The sequence below is a fragment of the Schistocerca piceifrons genome, chromosome 7, assembly GCF_021461385.2.
Source record: "Schistocerca piceifrons isolate TAMUIC-IGC-003096 chromosome 7, iqSchPice1.1, whole genome shotgun sequence".
NCBI lineage: Eukaryota > Metazoa > Arthropoda > Insecta > Orthoptera > Acrididae > Schistocerca > Schistocerca piceifrons.
The window spans coordinates 237,527,366-237,541,405 of NC_060144.1; the positions used below are offsets into that span (position 1 = coordinate 237,527,366).

The 14,040-nt window shown below is 44.8% G+C and overlaps 1 protein-coding gene across 1 annotated transcript in view; it reads right to left on the minus strand.

Moving 5' to 3' along the window:
• Window positions 1-2,939: 2,939 nt before the first annotated feature.
• LOC124805592 (glucose dehydrogenase [FAD, quinone]-like) overlaps window positions 2,940-14,040 on the minus strand; it is a 163,194-nt gene continuing 152,093 nt past the window's right edge. The window contains exon 7 of the mRNA XM_047266159.1: window positions 2,940-3,288. Coding sequence (XP_047122115.1) covers window positions 2,940-3,288 — 349 coding nt within the window. The remainder of the gene's footprint in view (window positions 3,289-14,040) is intronic.

Consider the following 14,040-nt stretch of genomic DNA (forward strand, 5'->3'; position numbering starts at 1 on the left):
GCGGTTCTAGGCGCTACAGTCTGGAACCGCGCGACCGCTACCGTCGCAGGTTCGAATCCTGCCTCGGGCATGGATGTGTGTTGATCTCCTTAGGTTAGTTAGGTTTAAGTAGTTCTAAGTTCTAGGGGACTGATGACCTAAGCTGTTAAGTCCCATAGTGCTCAGAGCCATTTGAACCATTTTTTATCGCAGTGCAAGCATGTCTTCGAGGAATAAATTTCTGTTTGTTACTAATTTTGGACTGTAATGTGTTTAGAACACGCTGTATTACGCTAATGTAATATCCACTATGTAGTATGTGACTGTTTGTTTCAGCAGAACAATAAAGCGAAATATTTCTTTCAATGTGGAACTGGGACTATATTGGGGCACGAAATATACTTTCACACCCCACTGGCAATGTGTTTAGGCGTTCAATATTAAGTTTTCTGAGTATTGCACATATTTCAATTATTTTCCAAAAATCCATCACAACACTACAGTGATACATATTTTTCACTGCAGCGCTGGGCTTACATTCAGCAATGACCAGTGACAATGTTTTCATAATTTGGAGGTTTTATTGTCGAGTTTACTGAGTACTGTATGCGTTGAAGTTATATTCAAACAATTCAGCACAACAACAGCTTGAAATATATTTTTTAAAATGTAATTCTGCTGCAACAACCGGAAATGACCAATACTTTCGTTTTCTAGTTGCATTGTTTCTGTAATTTTAGGTGTTCAATACTGTGTTTTCTGAGTATTGCACGTATTTCAGTTATTTTCCAAAATAAACAGTATTCACTTTGATCAAGATCTACAATTTTCGAGAATCAACCAATTTTTTAAATTTAATACGATGGGCATTGAGTTAGTAATGCAACACATTGTTTTTCTCGGCGAATTTCGCTTGAAAAAATGTCGAATTTGTTGCGAGACGTCTTGGAATATTGCCGCTTCAACCACTGTGGTTTCATGAAGTTCTGAAACGCGGCGGCGCTGTACGTAGCCTTCAACATAGAGTGTACTACGGAGGTGCGTTTCAAGCAGAGAGCTGTCACTAGCAGAAAAGCAGAGCAGCGCAGATATTCATAGGCGGTTGCAGAATTTCTACGGAGATCTGAATGTGAACGAAAGGACGGTGAGTTGCTGAGCGAGGCGTCTGTCATCATCTCAACAAGGTCGTACAAACCTGTCCTGTATCCCACGTGCTGGCCGGCTACACACCTGCGACTCTTGCAATGTTGGAGCGTATAGACATTCTCATTCAAATTGCTGGACAGAACTCAAACACTTCACTGCACAGCTGGACGTCTCTGTTGCGCGTGCTGACACTGTAATGCAGATATGCATTCCCTTCACGTATTTAAGGCAAGTATTACGCGCATTTATGAGATCGGGAATGCTCAGTAACAGCCAGGCTACATGTACATTTAACAATTAAGCGTCAGCAAGGAGCATTAGTGATGAAATCACAGGAGGCAATGTTGTGCAACCTTAGTAGGGACAAGATCCGACTATTCGGGAGTAGGATCTTACAATCTGAGACAGTATTGAGAGACAAACTTCCGTCACAATGTCCGCAAACGTGACATAGGTTCCGCCTAGCAACAGCGATCTGAACGCCCATTGGCTGAAGGTTTGAATATATAATATATATATATATATATAGGAAACGAGAGAAGTGTCCTTATTGGCTGAAGGAGAAAGGTGGGTGATCTCTCTTGTCCTTCGGGAAGACAGAGTGAGTTAGCCGCGAGGAGCCACTCAAAATGCACGGTCGAGTAACCGGGGCGGCTCTAAAAGAGCGCTCGCGAGTGCATATCTCAGCTTTTAAGCAAGATATAAAGTGAAGTTACTAGTTATCAGAACGCCACGTGTCGTGGGCAGTGTCTATCATTATGTAAAGTCAGAAAACGGTGTTAACGTGTGTAAACGGTCGAATATAACTGTGTATTCCAGAGCCGCCATATTGCAAATGCTGATTCTGTGACGTGTGTAATAAAGCAATTTCTGTATTAAAACAAGTATTGGGTTCAAATGGCTCTGAGCACTATGCTGAGGTCATCAGTCGCCTACAACTTAGAAATAATTAAACCTAACCAACCTAAGGACATCACACACATCCATGCCCGAGGCAGGATTCGAACCTGCGACCGTAGCGGTCACGCGGTTCCAGACTGAAGCGCCTAGAACCGCACGGCCACACCGGCCGCCAAAACAAGTATAGTACGAACGTTGTTGACAATTAACTACTGGCATCCCTAAACACCCCACTTCAGCAGGATCAGCACCTAAATGGAACCTGGCGACTGCGCGACGAGGGACTTACCGAAGCAGCAAGACACCAGGTTAGTGAAACCGTCCAGAGAAACACTTCCTTCTCGCTACAGTGCCAGTGAGGGTGTTGTAGCACACTCATCCACCAGTTGGGATACTCAAAGGTGTGTGCCCGCTGGGTTTCTCGCCGCCTAACAGAAGACCATAAAGAGCTGTTACTCCACAACGTTGGAACGTGCGGACACTCTCATTCGAGGTGATCAAAGGATCACAATTAAACACCTCGCTGCACAACTGGATGTCTGATGGATATTGATGCGGCAAAACGTTGGCTCAGATGTCGACCAGTAGACTGGTACCATGTGAGCACAATGTCTCTCCAAGTAAGGTGGCGTAAGGCTGTCGCATTAAATGGAGGTTATGGATTATGCAAAAAGATGGTGTAGAAGAGTGAGGAATAATATGGTTTATTAGAATCCTGTATAAAGCCAATCTGCTTTCAGAAAGAAATGTGTTGCATTACTTACTGAACGCTCCTCGTACATTTATCTTATTTTGTCCCACAACAATGCTTTAACCACGAATATAAATTTTCATTCATATAATCTCAGCTCAGTACTGAGGAAGCTAAGCAAGCAGTGTGGCTTGGACAGCTTATTGCGATCGGAGGCGGACGTTTACTCCCAGTCCTCGGCGAGGATGTCGGCGGCCTTGGTCCCGATGGCGATGCTGGTGGCGTCGAGCGGCCCGCTGACGATGGTGGGCATGACGGAGGCGTCGGCGATCCGCAGCCTGCTGACGCCCCTGACGCGGAGGCGGCAGTCCACGACGGCTTCCGGGTCCTCGGGGGCGCCCATGCGCGCCGTGCCCGCCGGCTGGTGCAGCGACTCGCTGAGCAGCGGCAGCGCACACCGCCAGTACGACTCGGACAGCGGCGTGTGGTCGCTGCACGCCGTCAGCGGCAGGTCGCGCACGCGCAGTTGCGCCGCGCGTGCTGCTCTGGACCGGCCCAGCTGCAGTGCGAACCTGAGGAGCAGAGAGCCAGTGGCTCAAGAGTGGTGTGTACTAGGATACCCCTTCAAATAACTTCCGGGAATTCAGCCAGGTAACACTTTCAGCAACCGCCGATATTTCGGCGGGAGAACACCCCGCCATTTTCAAGGCAAACTGCAACGGACAGGCGGCGTACATGCAAATTTAATACCTCGGTTCTCCGACAGAAGCAGGAAAGATAACACACACACACACACACACACACACACACACACACACACACACACACTGAACACTAGTGCCACCAAAGATGACCAAAGTCAGAGCTATCGATAGTGAGACTATGAATTCGCAGGTGAGGCAGCATTGACTCTGTTCCTCTGTTTTTTGAAGAGGGAGAGAGCCGGATTCCAAACAGAGTTTAAACAGAAACCTCCATCCCTGTTAACGAGGTTGCTCGCTAATTTAATCTCAACTGCCTCCCTAATGACACTGTCCCAATAGCTGGACGTGCATGCCAATATCTCGGTGTTATTATATAACATGGGGTGACCAGTATCCAAGCAATGTTCGGCAATAGCAGATCTATTTGGCTGCTGTAATCGTGTGTGCCGTTTATGCTCAGTACATCTGTCCTCCACGGTCCTGATAGTTTGACCAATATATGCCATGCCGCAGCTACAAGGAATACGATATACACCCGCCTTACGCAGTCCAAGATCATCCTTAACGGAACTCAAAAGTGCTCTAATTTTAGATGGAGGTCGGAAAACACATTTCACATCGTATTTCCGTAAAATACGACCGATCTTGTTGGACGTGTTTCCTACGTAAGGCAAAAAGGCAGTAGACTTAGGTGTTGACCCAGAATTATCATCAATCACCCGATGTACAGTTGGTCGATAGCGCAACGCACGTTCAATCTGTCTATCACTATAACCATTTTGACGAAATGTAACCTCAAGATGGGACAGCTCAGCTGGCAAAGTCTCAGCGTCAGGAACGACATGTTATTTGAAAGTTGTATAGGTCAGGAGAAACTCAGGTCTCACATAGGATACCCTTATTTAGCACGAATACGAAATAGCAGTGTCTGCTATTTCGTATCTATACGCCAATACCAGTAAGTAACGTACGAGTGCAGGCTGTGATATACGGACGAGGACGTATGGAAGTTTGAGTCTGGCTGCGATTCGTGCACGGATGGCCGAAGCGCTGCAGTCAGCCTTTGGCAGGGCAGCAATGCGGAATGCACCCGCCGTCCCTGCCGCTGCGCCAGCCAAGTGTTTGTTTACTTCCACCTCACTGCGCTTGTCAGTTGAACAAACTGTCATCACCAACTCTTACAAGAAGAATACTCCTTAGTCTATGTTTTCGAATGAATGCCCATGACCCACAGCACTGGCCGTCGAGCACTCCCTACATGTGAAGAACCCCCGTGCCGATTTGGTCGGCATACACCTACTGAGCATTAGCAGCCTCGTTTTCGTTAAGATGACTTCTGACGCTGCCTGCAACGATATTATCCAAGCCCTCCGAACTGTCCGTGTATTTGAACGGCCTTTCGAGGTTTGATGAAGAGGAAGTCATAGCGGCGCTAAGCCCTTATGGAAAAATCCACAGTCATGTAGCCGAAAAATGGGCACAATTTACGACGTATCCGATACTTAATTGTATGAGACAAGTCCGAATAGATCTCAAGCGGCAGGTCTCACCATACATCAATGTAGGCGGCTGCCGAGAAGTGGTAATTTACGACGGACAACCTCTAACATGTTCTGGTTGTGGAAAGAATGCCACGTCCGTAATGAATGCCAGCAACAACGCATCACACAACTACGGAACGGTGACACGAACACCGACTGAACCACAACCGCCCTTGCAATCACCTATGCGCCGACACTGCACGTCCAACCCCCACAAGACGCAGTTCATGGGGGTCTCTAAGGACTGATATTTTCGGAGGCGTCAGAGTACCTTTTCACCGGCGGTGCCACCCGCAAACATGATTTACAACTGGACACACCTACTCTCGAAGTTCACAAGGATACCCCAAGAGAGTCTTACTGATATTGAAGACCATATAATAGCTATCGTACCGCAGCGACGCGAATCTCTTCCTTCCTCAGACACCGATACATATTGCCATGCCGGCCGCTGTGACGAGTGGTTCTAGGCGCTTCAGTCTGGAACTGCGCGAATGCTACGGTCGCAGGTCCGAATTCTGCCTCGGGCATGGATGTGTGTGATGTCCATAGGTTAGTTAGGTTTAAGTAGTTCTAAGTTCTAGGGGACTGACGCTCAATTGACCTCGTGACGCTCAATTGAGAAGTTAGTTGAGTGAAAAGTAGCGACTGCAAGATGAAGAAAGCTGACAATGTCCAGAAGAGGAGTGTGCCGACACCACGACCCTCCATATTGTATCGAATGACGCCACTGGAAGAGGATGACACAGAGATCGGTTGGTCCCGATTGGCTGCAGGCTTTCTTTTTGCAATTGCGTCCAACTGTCATACTAGCTATGTGGAAACTGACGATTTATTGAGAAAAGACATGAGTTCTGCCACAGAAGCTTGTAAGTAGGCTATTTTGGTTTTTATGTTGGTAACGCCACGTAGCGCTCTGTATGAAGATCACTGGCTGTGCTGTGTGCAGTCTGTGGCTGGTTGGCATTGTTGAAATATTCGCTATTGTAGGGGAGGAAAACAATGAGAGAATTGATGAAGCCACGCTTGTGGATGAATTTTGTTGCCAGAATTCTTAAATGTTTTGAATTTACATGTAGTAATGAACAGCTTATAGTCAAAGTCATCGTGTCGGCGAGTCGCATATCGGTCATTGTTACGTCGTGTCGGCGGTTCCATCTCAAAATTCCGTGCACCTTGCCAATTTCTTTCATAATTTCCGAAATGCCCTGTGTTATTATTTTGTGGCTGTTCCGTATTTCTATGTCCCTCTTCCCGTATTGGAGTACGAGTGTCCTCTGAAATATGTAATTCCTGTATTACTTGTGTCAACTGATCTTGTACTTCCCGGATTTCTCTTTTGTGCTGTGTATTGATTTGATTCTGATTTTGTTTAAAATTCTTAATCTGTTCACACTCTTCTGTGTCTGTGAAGGCTACCGATCTTGTGTCATTCAGATCATCATCCACCTTTGTATCCGAAAGTTCGGCTACTTTCTCCGATAGTGAACTGATTTCCTCGGTGTGTTTTTCTGAACCAAGTTGCAGAGTGTCTATTTGTGTTTAAAACGTATCTACTTTGTCCTTTAAGTTTTCCTGAGTTTTTGCAAGTCGTGTAACCGAATCGGTAGCTACAACTCAGTCAATTTTGGCCGGCAAGGTCTTGTAATTTTCATGAACAATAGTTTGCAGTTCTTTTATGGCAGCTTCGTGATTCTGTAATGCATTTTCATGCCGCGAAAAAATAGGTTGAAAATGCTCACAAATTTGTATTTTTACGTCATTGCAGACTTTTTGACATTTAGATTCAGTTTTAAGTAACTCTGAAGTTAAATCTTCAGGTGTTCCTGTCATTTATAAATTTTTCTAAGGGGATGTTTCAAGCTGGGAAACTGTGTGCCTGAATTAGAATCTTTATGTCAACATTAAAGGCAATCTCGAAGATCCTTCGACGTTGATAAGCGACAATAAACAGAGTTCATTAAAAAAGTGACAATAATTTCTACACAGCACATGCTATTGCTTGAACTATAGTAGCTATTGTAAAGGATAACGAATTTCCGAACAACTAAAAGTTGAAGGGCCTGTCGGAGTTCATTTGTGGAATCGATTACTAGCTACTAGAGAAGACAGAAGCCGAATATAAAAGTCAAGAGTCCAGTAAGTCATTTGTTTATGAATTTACAACATAAATGTTAGCAGCGCGGGGTAGCCGCGCGGTCTAGGGTGTCTTGCCATAGTTCACGCGACTTCCCCCCGTCGGAGGTTCGAGTCCTCCCTCGGGCATGGGTGTGTGTGTGTGTTGTCCTGAGCGTAAATTAGTTCAAGTTAGATTAAGTACAGTGTAAGCCTAGGGACCGATGATCTCAGCAGTTTGGTCCAATAGGAACTTATCACCACCATAAATGTTATGTATGAACGCACCATCTCCTGTCGATGTGAATTAGTAAAATCTTCTTGGATTCGCAGATGCATCAGGTGGTCAGAATCCCACGTTCTTCCGACCGGAATCTCCTAGGCCATTGTCAGACGCTAAAAGATTCCCGCGTCGCCGTGGCCTCGTCGTTATATAGCCGCGCTGCTAGTTGTGACGTGAATGGTGCTCGCTTTCTCGCCAAATATGTTAATGTCTTCGTCCCGCATACCTCTCACCTTCAAACTCGCAGCGGTCGGATTCCAGGATGTGTTGAGTTTAGAACCGACGTCGCATTGATGACATTTTCAGATATTTTTATATCTGTGTCTTGTTTTATGGCGCTATCCCAAAATCCGTTTGTTCTCGTATTGATTCATTGTCGATTTCCTAAAGCGTGTTCTGCCACGGAGGATTTTTCCGCATAGTGCAGGCGCAGGCACCTTTGGTGTTGCACAAAAATAAAAAAAATGGTTCAAATGGCTCTAAGCACTATGGGACTTAACATCTGAGGTCATCACTCCCCTAGACTTAGAACTACTTAAGCCTAACTAACCTAAGGACATCACACACATCTATGCCGGAGGCAGGATTCGAACCTGCGACCGAAGCAGCAGCGCAGTTACGGACTGAAGCGCCTAGAACATTTTTTTTTTAAATCTTATTTTGTTCGCTTTGGTTCGTTGTATCTGCTCGGCGCGGACGTCGCAAGACACCCGTTTCAGTTCGTCGTTGATACATTAACTCAGTTTTTTATCACAGAGGGCATTTAACCGTTCTGACCGAACACGCTGAGTTACCGTGCCGGCTAATCTCTCCCGACACCGTGCCAGGGAAGTGCAAAATCGGAAATCTAACTTTCTTCTTTGATAGTGTTTTTCCCTAAGTCTCACCAGAAATGGCCTGTGATTCGTGGTGTTGATGGTAGGCATTTTCTCGGAAAACTCTTTGGAGGTAGCTTAATTCTAGCGGCAGGTCATAGGCGTATTGCCTGCGTAATTTGCAGTTATTCCAGTCTTTAACCAGTCCATCTTCTCCACACTCTGTCTCTGTCTACCTCCGCCACCTGCTCCTCCCCCTTCTCTCCTGTTCTGTTCTGTCCACCTCCTTCGCCCCTTCCCCCTCCCCTTAATTCATCTCACCCCTCTCCTGTTTGTCCATTTCTTCCTGCTCCCTTTCTCCGTCCACTTCCCCCCCCCCCCCCCCCGCTTCTCTCTCTGCCATCTCCTCCTTCCCCGTATCCCTGCTCATCTCCTCCTCTTTCCTTTATCTGTGCCTATCAGTGTCCATCTTGTTGTCCATCCATCTCCCCCCCCCCCCCCCCGCCCCCCGGCCTCATTCCCTCTCCGCTTTACCACATTACCATGCACACCCCAGTAAGAGGCTGGTGGATTTTAACCCCCCCCCCCCCCCCAATATTTTTTTTCTAATAGTAGGTAGTATGTGTCCCAGGTTTGTGGATACTGTCTGCGAAGTGTGTTATGAATAGAAACTATAGTAAAGAAGTAATAAATTAAAACGCCACACGTGATGCAGCAATTTCTCTCGCATCTCAGTACTTAGCGTCATATCTCCTGAACTATGCATCGTACAGTGATATTTATTTGCAGGTACATTCAGCGACATATGGAGATACTGCCTACGAAACGTGTTGTGAGTAGAAGTAGTAGTAAAGAAGTAATAAATTGAAACGTCTGGCATGTTGCGGCATTTTTTCACTCATCTTGGTGTTTATAAAGTCGTTTCTCCTGAACTATGTATCGTACGATGATATAATTTTGCTGGTACATTCAGTGGTGTATGCGACTACTGTCCGCAAAAGCTGTCACGAATACAATTAATAGTAGATTTATAATAAATTAAAATGTCGTGCTTCATATGGCCGGCTTTACTGCTTGAACAGCGAAAATGTAGTAAGCGATAAACTTTTTTCATCATTTTGTGAGGTTGTCAGCAAGAAAAAGTTCCGTAGAGGTTTGAAATTATGCGTGAAATTTGTTGCAGGTCATTAAGTGCTCTCATTCTCCAATATTGGATGACTGAAGTGTGAGTATTCGCGGGTCGTGGGCTACAACGATTTTGGCCCCCATCCCTTTGATAGTAATTGATTCTTACCCAGATAGAATTTTTTTTCCGACAGTAAATGATACGTGTGCCAAGTTTGGTTGATATGGGTCGAGTGGTTTATGAGGAGTTGTGGAACATATGTACACACATACATATTTTTTAATACACTGATGTATGGACGGATCACACGCATAAATACTTCTGTAAATAAAAGTGAAGAAAATTCAATACTCATTCAGGACTGATAGTTTTATATTTCGGCGTTTAACTTGCTATCGTTCCATTCTTAGTGTTAACTGCAACCTCTCTGGGCGAAGCTGCGTCTCGTGCAGTATCTTTCCGTATTGCAGGGGCTATCCAACATCTCATCACGTCTCACTTCGTGTTTACTCAATTCATTTTCTGTACTCATTAGTCAGCTCATGCCACGCAAAAGATTCTGTAATTCTTCTTCACTTTCACTGAGGACAGCAATGTCAGCAGCAAATCTTATCGTTGACATCCTTTCACCCTGATTTGTAATCCAACTCTTGAACGTTTCTTTGGCTTCCGTCATTGCTTTTTTGATGTTTAGATTGAACAGTAGGGGCGAAAGACTGCATCCATGTCTTACACCCTTTTTAGTCAGAGAGCTTCGATCTTGGTCTTCCAATGTTATTTTTCCCTTTTGGTTCTTGTTCATATTGCATATAACCATCTTTCCCTGTAACTTATCTCCATTTTTCTCAGAATTTCGTACGTCTTACACCGTATTTACATTGTCGAACGCTTTTTCTAGGTAGAAAAATCCTACGAGCCTGTCTTGATTTTTCGTCAGCCTTGCTTCCATTGTTAAGCACAAAGTCTGAATTACCTCTCTGGTGCCTTTCCCTTTCCTAAAGCCAACGTGAACCTCATCTAACAGATCCTTAATTTTCGTTTCCTTTCTTCTGTATTATTATTTTCAGCAGCTTGTTTTCATGGGCTATTATGCTGACTACACTGTACTTTTCGCACTTATCTGCCCTCTCTATCTCGTGAATTGTGAGGATGATATTTTTCCGAAAGACTGATGGTACGTCATTGGTCTCATAGACTCTACACGTCAACTTACTGTAAGTAGTCGTTTGGTTTCCCCAAATGACTTGAGACGTTCTGACGGAATATTATCTATCGCTTCTGCCTCAGTTTATCTCAAGTCTTCCAGAGGTCTTTTAAATTCTGACTCTCATACTGAATCTCCTATCTTTTCCATATCGACCTCAATTTCTCCTATCACATCATCAGACAAGTCGTCCCACAGTGTACTCTTTCCATCTATCCGCTCTCGTCTCTACATTTGACTGTGGAATCATATTGAACTATTAATTTTACCGCCCTCGCTTTTAATTTCCCCGAAGGTTCTTTTGACTGTTCTTTAGGCGGTCAGTCCATTCGACAGTAACATTTTTCGATTTCTTCACATTTTTATGCCGCAATTTCGCCTTAGCTGCCCTGTACTTGCTATTTATTTAGTTCCTAAGTGATTTACATTTATGTATTCCTGAAATTCCCTGAAATTTTTGTACTTCCTTCTTCCGTAGATCAGTTGAAATACTCCTTCTGTCACTCAGTGTCTCTTCGCAGTTACCTTCCTATGTTTGTCTATCCAGCATCTGTGATTGCACTTTTTAGAGATGTCTATTGCTTTTCAGCTGAACTACCAGCTGTGGTGTTCCTTATCGCATCCTTAGCAAACTAGTCATTCTTCAGTACTTCAGTATCTCACTTTCTTCCACATTGTCCTACTGACGATTCTCTTAAACTTCAGTCTTCTCTTCATCATTGCTATGATCTGATTCTATGTCTGTGCCTGAATACGCCTTGCAATCCAATATCTGATATAGGAATTTCTGTCTGACCATGATATAATCTAGCTGGAACCTTCCAGTTTCCCCAGATCTTTTTCGTGTATACCTCCTCCTATTGTGATTTTTGAACAGTAAATTCGCTATTACCATTGCAGAACTCAATTAGTCGTTTCCCCTCTCTCATTCCTACTGCAAAGATTATATTCTTCCGTAACCCTTTGTTCTAGTCCTGCCCCTACAACCGCTTTCCAATCGCCCATAACTATTAGATTTAATTCCCCTTTGAGTACTGAATTACCCATTAAATATCCTCATATGATTTCTCTGTATCTTCATTCTCTGCTTGCGACCTCGGCACGGATACCGTAACTATTGTTGTCGGTGTTGGTTTGCTGTCGATTCTGATGAGAATAACTTCATCACCCAACTGTTCGCAGTAACTCACTTTGTACCCTACTTTCTTGTTCATAACGAATCCTACTAGTGTTATACAATTTCCTGCAGCTGTTGATATTACCCCATATAACCGCTTTCCAATCGCCCATAACTATTAGATTTAATTCCCCTTTGAGTACTGAATTACCCATTAAATATCCTCATATGATTTCTCTGTATCTTCATCCTCTGCTTACGACCTCGGCACGGATACCGTAACTATTGTTGTCGGTGTTGGTTTGCTGTCGATTCTGATGCGAATAACTTTATCACCCAACTGTTCACAATAACTCACTTTGTACCCTACTTTCTTGTTCATAACGAATCCTACTAGTGTTATACAATTTCCTGCAGCTGTTGATATTACCCCATATTCGTCTGACCAGGAATCCTTATCTTCTTTCCATTTGACACTACATTTAAATTAAGACTTTGCATTTTTCTTTTCACACTTACTAACTGCTACGTTCAAACTTCTGACATTTATGCTCCGATTCGTAGAATGTTATTCCGTCGTTGGTTCTTCCATCTTCTTCTCATGTCGCCTCCCAATTGGCAGTCCCCTCCTGGAGATCAAAATGGGAGACTGGTGGGGAATCTTTTTGTCAATGCAGGGTTCTTCATGACACATTTTCAATTACTGGTTGTATGTCCTGTGGAGACACATGTGTCTATAATGCAGTGGTTTCCAATGCCTCTTACGTGTCTTTGATCATGATTGTATAGCCTTGTAAGGGCAGTTTCTCACGCCAAGGGGAAGACAGCGACAGGCCTCTATCCATTTCTCCGCCCTCTTTGACAAGGCCTTTAGCAGAACGAGTATGGCTTCTTACGCCGGAAGTCTTCGGCTGCCATCACTGATGATTTTTATTCAAAACTTAAGCAGTGTCGTCTTTAGAACCCAGGTCGCAGGACATTTTGATTATTAGTCAAACACGCTACACTTAGACCACGAGTGAACCTCCGTTATTACTTGCAGAAGGGAAAATTGAAAGAATCCGAAAGTACACTGGATTTAACTCATCAGCCGCTGGTCAAATTAGCGAGCCAATGGTGACCGTGTCATACATCCGACGACAACCAGTGCCATCCTACCCGTATGACGATGATGAACGTAATACGGTGAAATTCGGTGTCCTCGGAGCTGCCTCACGCTGATACGACCAGCGTTGTACCGTACACAGAACCATGACACGCCTGATGATATACTGTGGTGCGGCTCCTGTGCTCAGTGTGATTGGCGCGGCTCTCCCTGCTGCCGTATCGTTGGAAGCCACAACAATGGTTTCCGAGCTGGCAGTCCGTGGTGCTCCAGACATCGTTGTACTGGACGTGTGGGTTCTTGTGTTGCTGAGAAGACGCCCATTTCCTGATGTAAAGTACATGACGTGGCTGTAAGATTCTGCACGGCCGAGTGAACATTATGTCTGTCCTCTCGGGCGCTAGTCGTGCGAGCCACTGAGAATGTGCATGGCGTTGAGTATGGCCCTCCTCAACTCATAAATTCCATATTCGCATGACAGTCGTAGGATACCTACTAACGCAATGTAGTGCAAAGATAGACCGCAGGCTTGACAGACTACAGTGCTGTCGAAGTCGAACGCTTGCACGCGCTAGCAGGTGTTTATCCTTCTTACGCGAGGCATAACACGGTCTTCACTCAACAACCAACGTTCTCATGCTATTTCTGAATGAGAATCACGCTGCATAATTTTTCCTTCTATTCAGAATGTAGACAGTGTCACTGCCATCTACGTTGTACGGTTGTGGATGATTTGAATATGCTGATTTGACGTTTGCTGCACACCGTCTTCATGTGACTGTTGTCGTAATTGGCCGCAGCTGTCACAGGATAAGCCTGGATTGTTCATCAGGCAGAGAACATCTGCAAACAAAGATACTTTGACAGTGGCATGGGGGGTATTTAGAGTAAGAACTGTTGCAGCATACACTGTGGTCACCTGATTTGCGATTCTCTGAATTACATCTATTCCAACATTTAAAGACGTTTGTATCTGGGAAACGTCTTTAGGCTAACGAAGGTGCAGCTGTAGAGGCGTAAGACTCTGCCCGCGCATGATCTATAGGGCACGCGGGCAGCTGGCTCCGGCGGATCGGACCCGGGCCGAGATTGGTTTCAATCTGGTCCACGAAAGAGTGGGAGGGAGGAGCGAGGCGCTTGCATTGGACCCCATCCGGAATGCATTTTCTCATATTTCCGTAATCAGCCGTGAACATTATTTTTCGGCAAATATTTAAAAAGTGCTCGCTACTGGTATCTGTGGACATTACCACACTAAAGTTAAAACAACCGAATGTCCTGCCTGTGGCCAAAAATAGCGAAGATACTAACCGC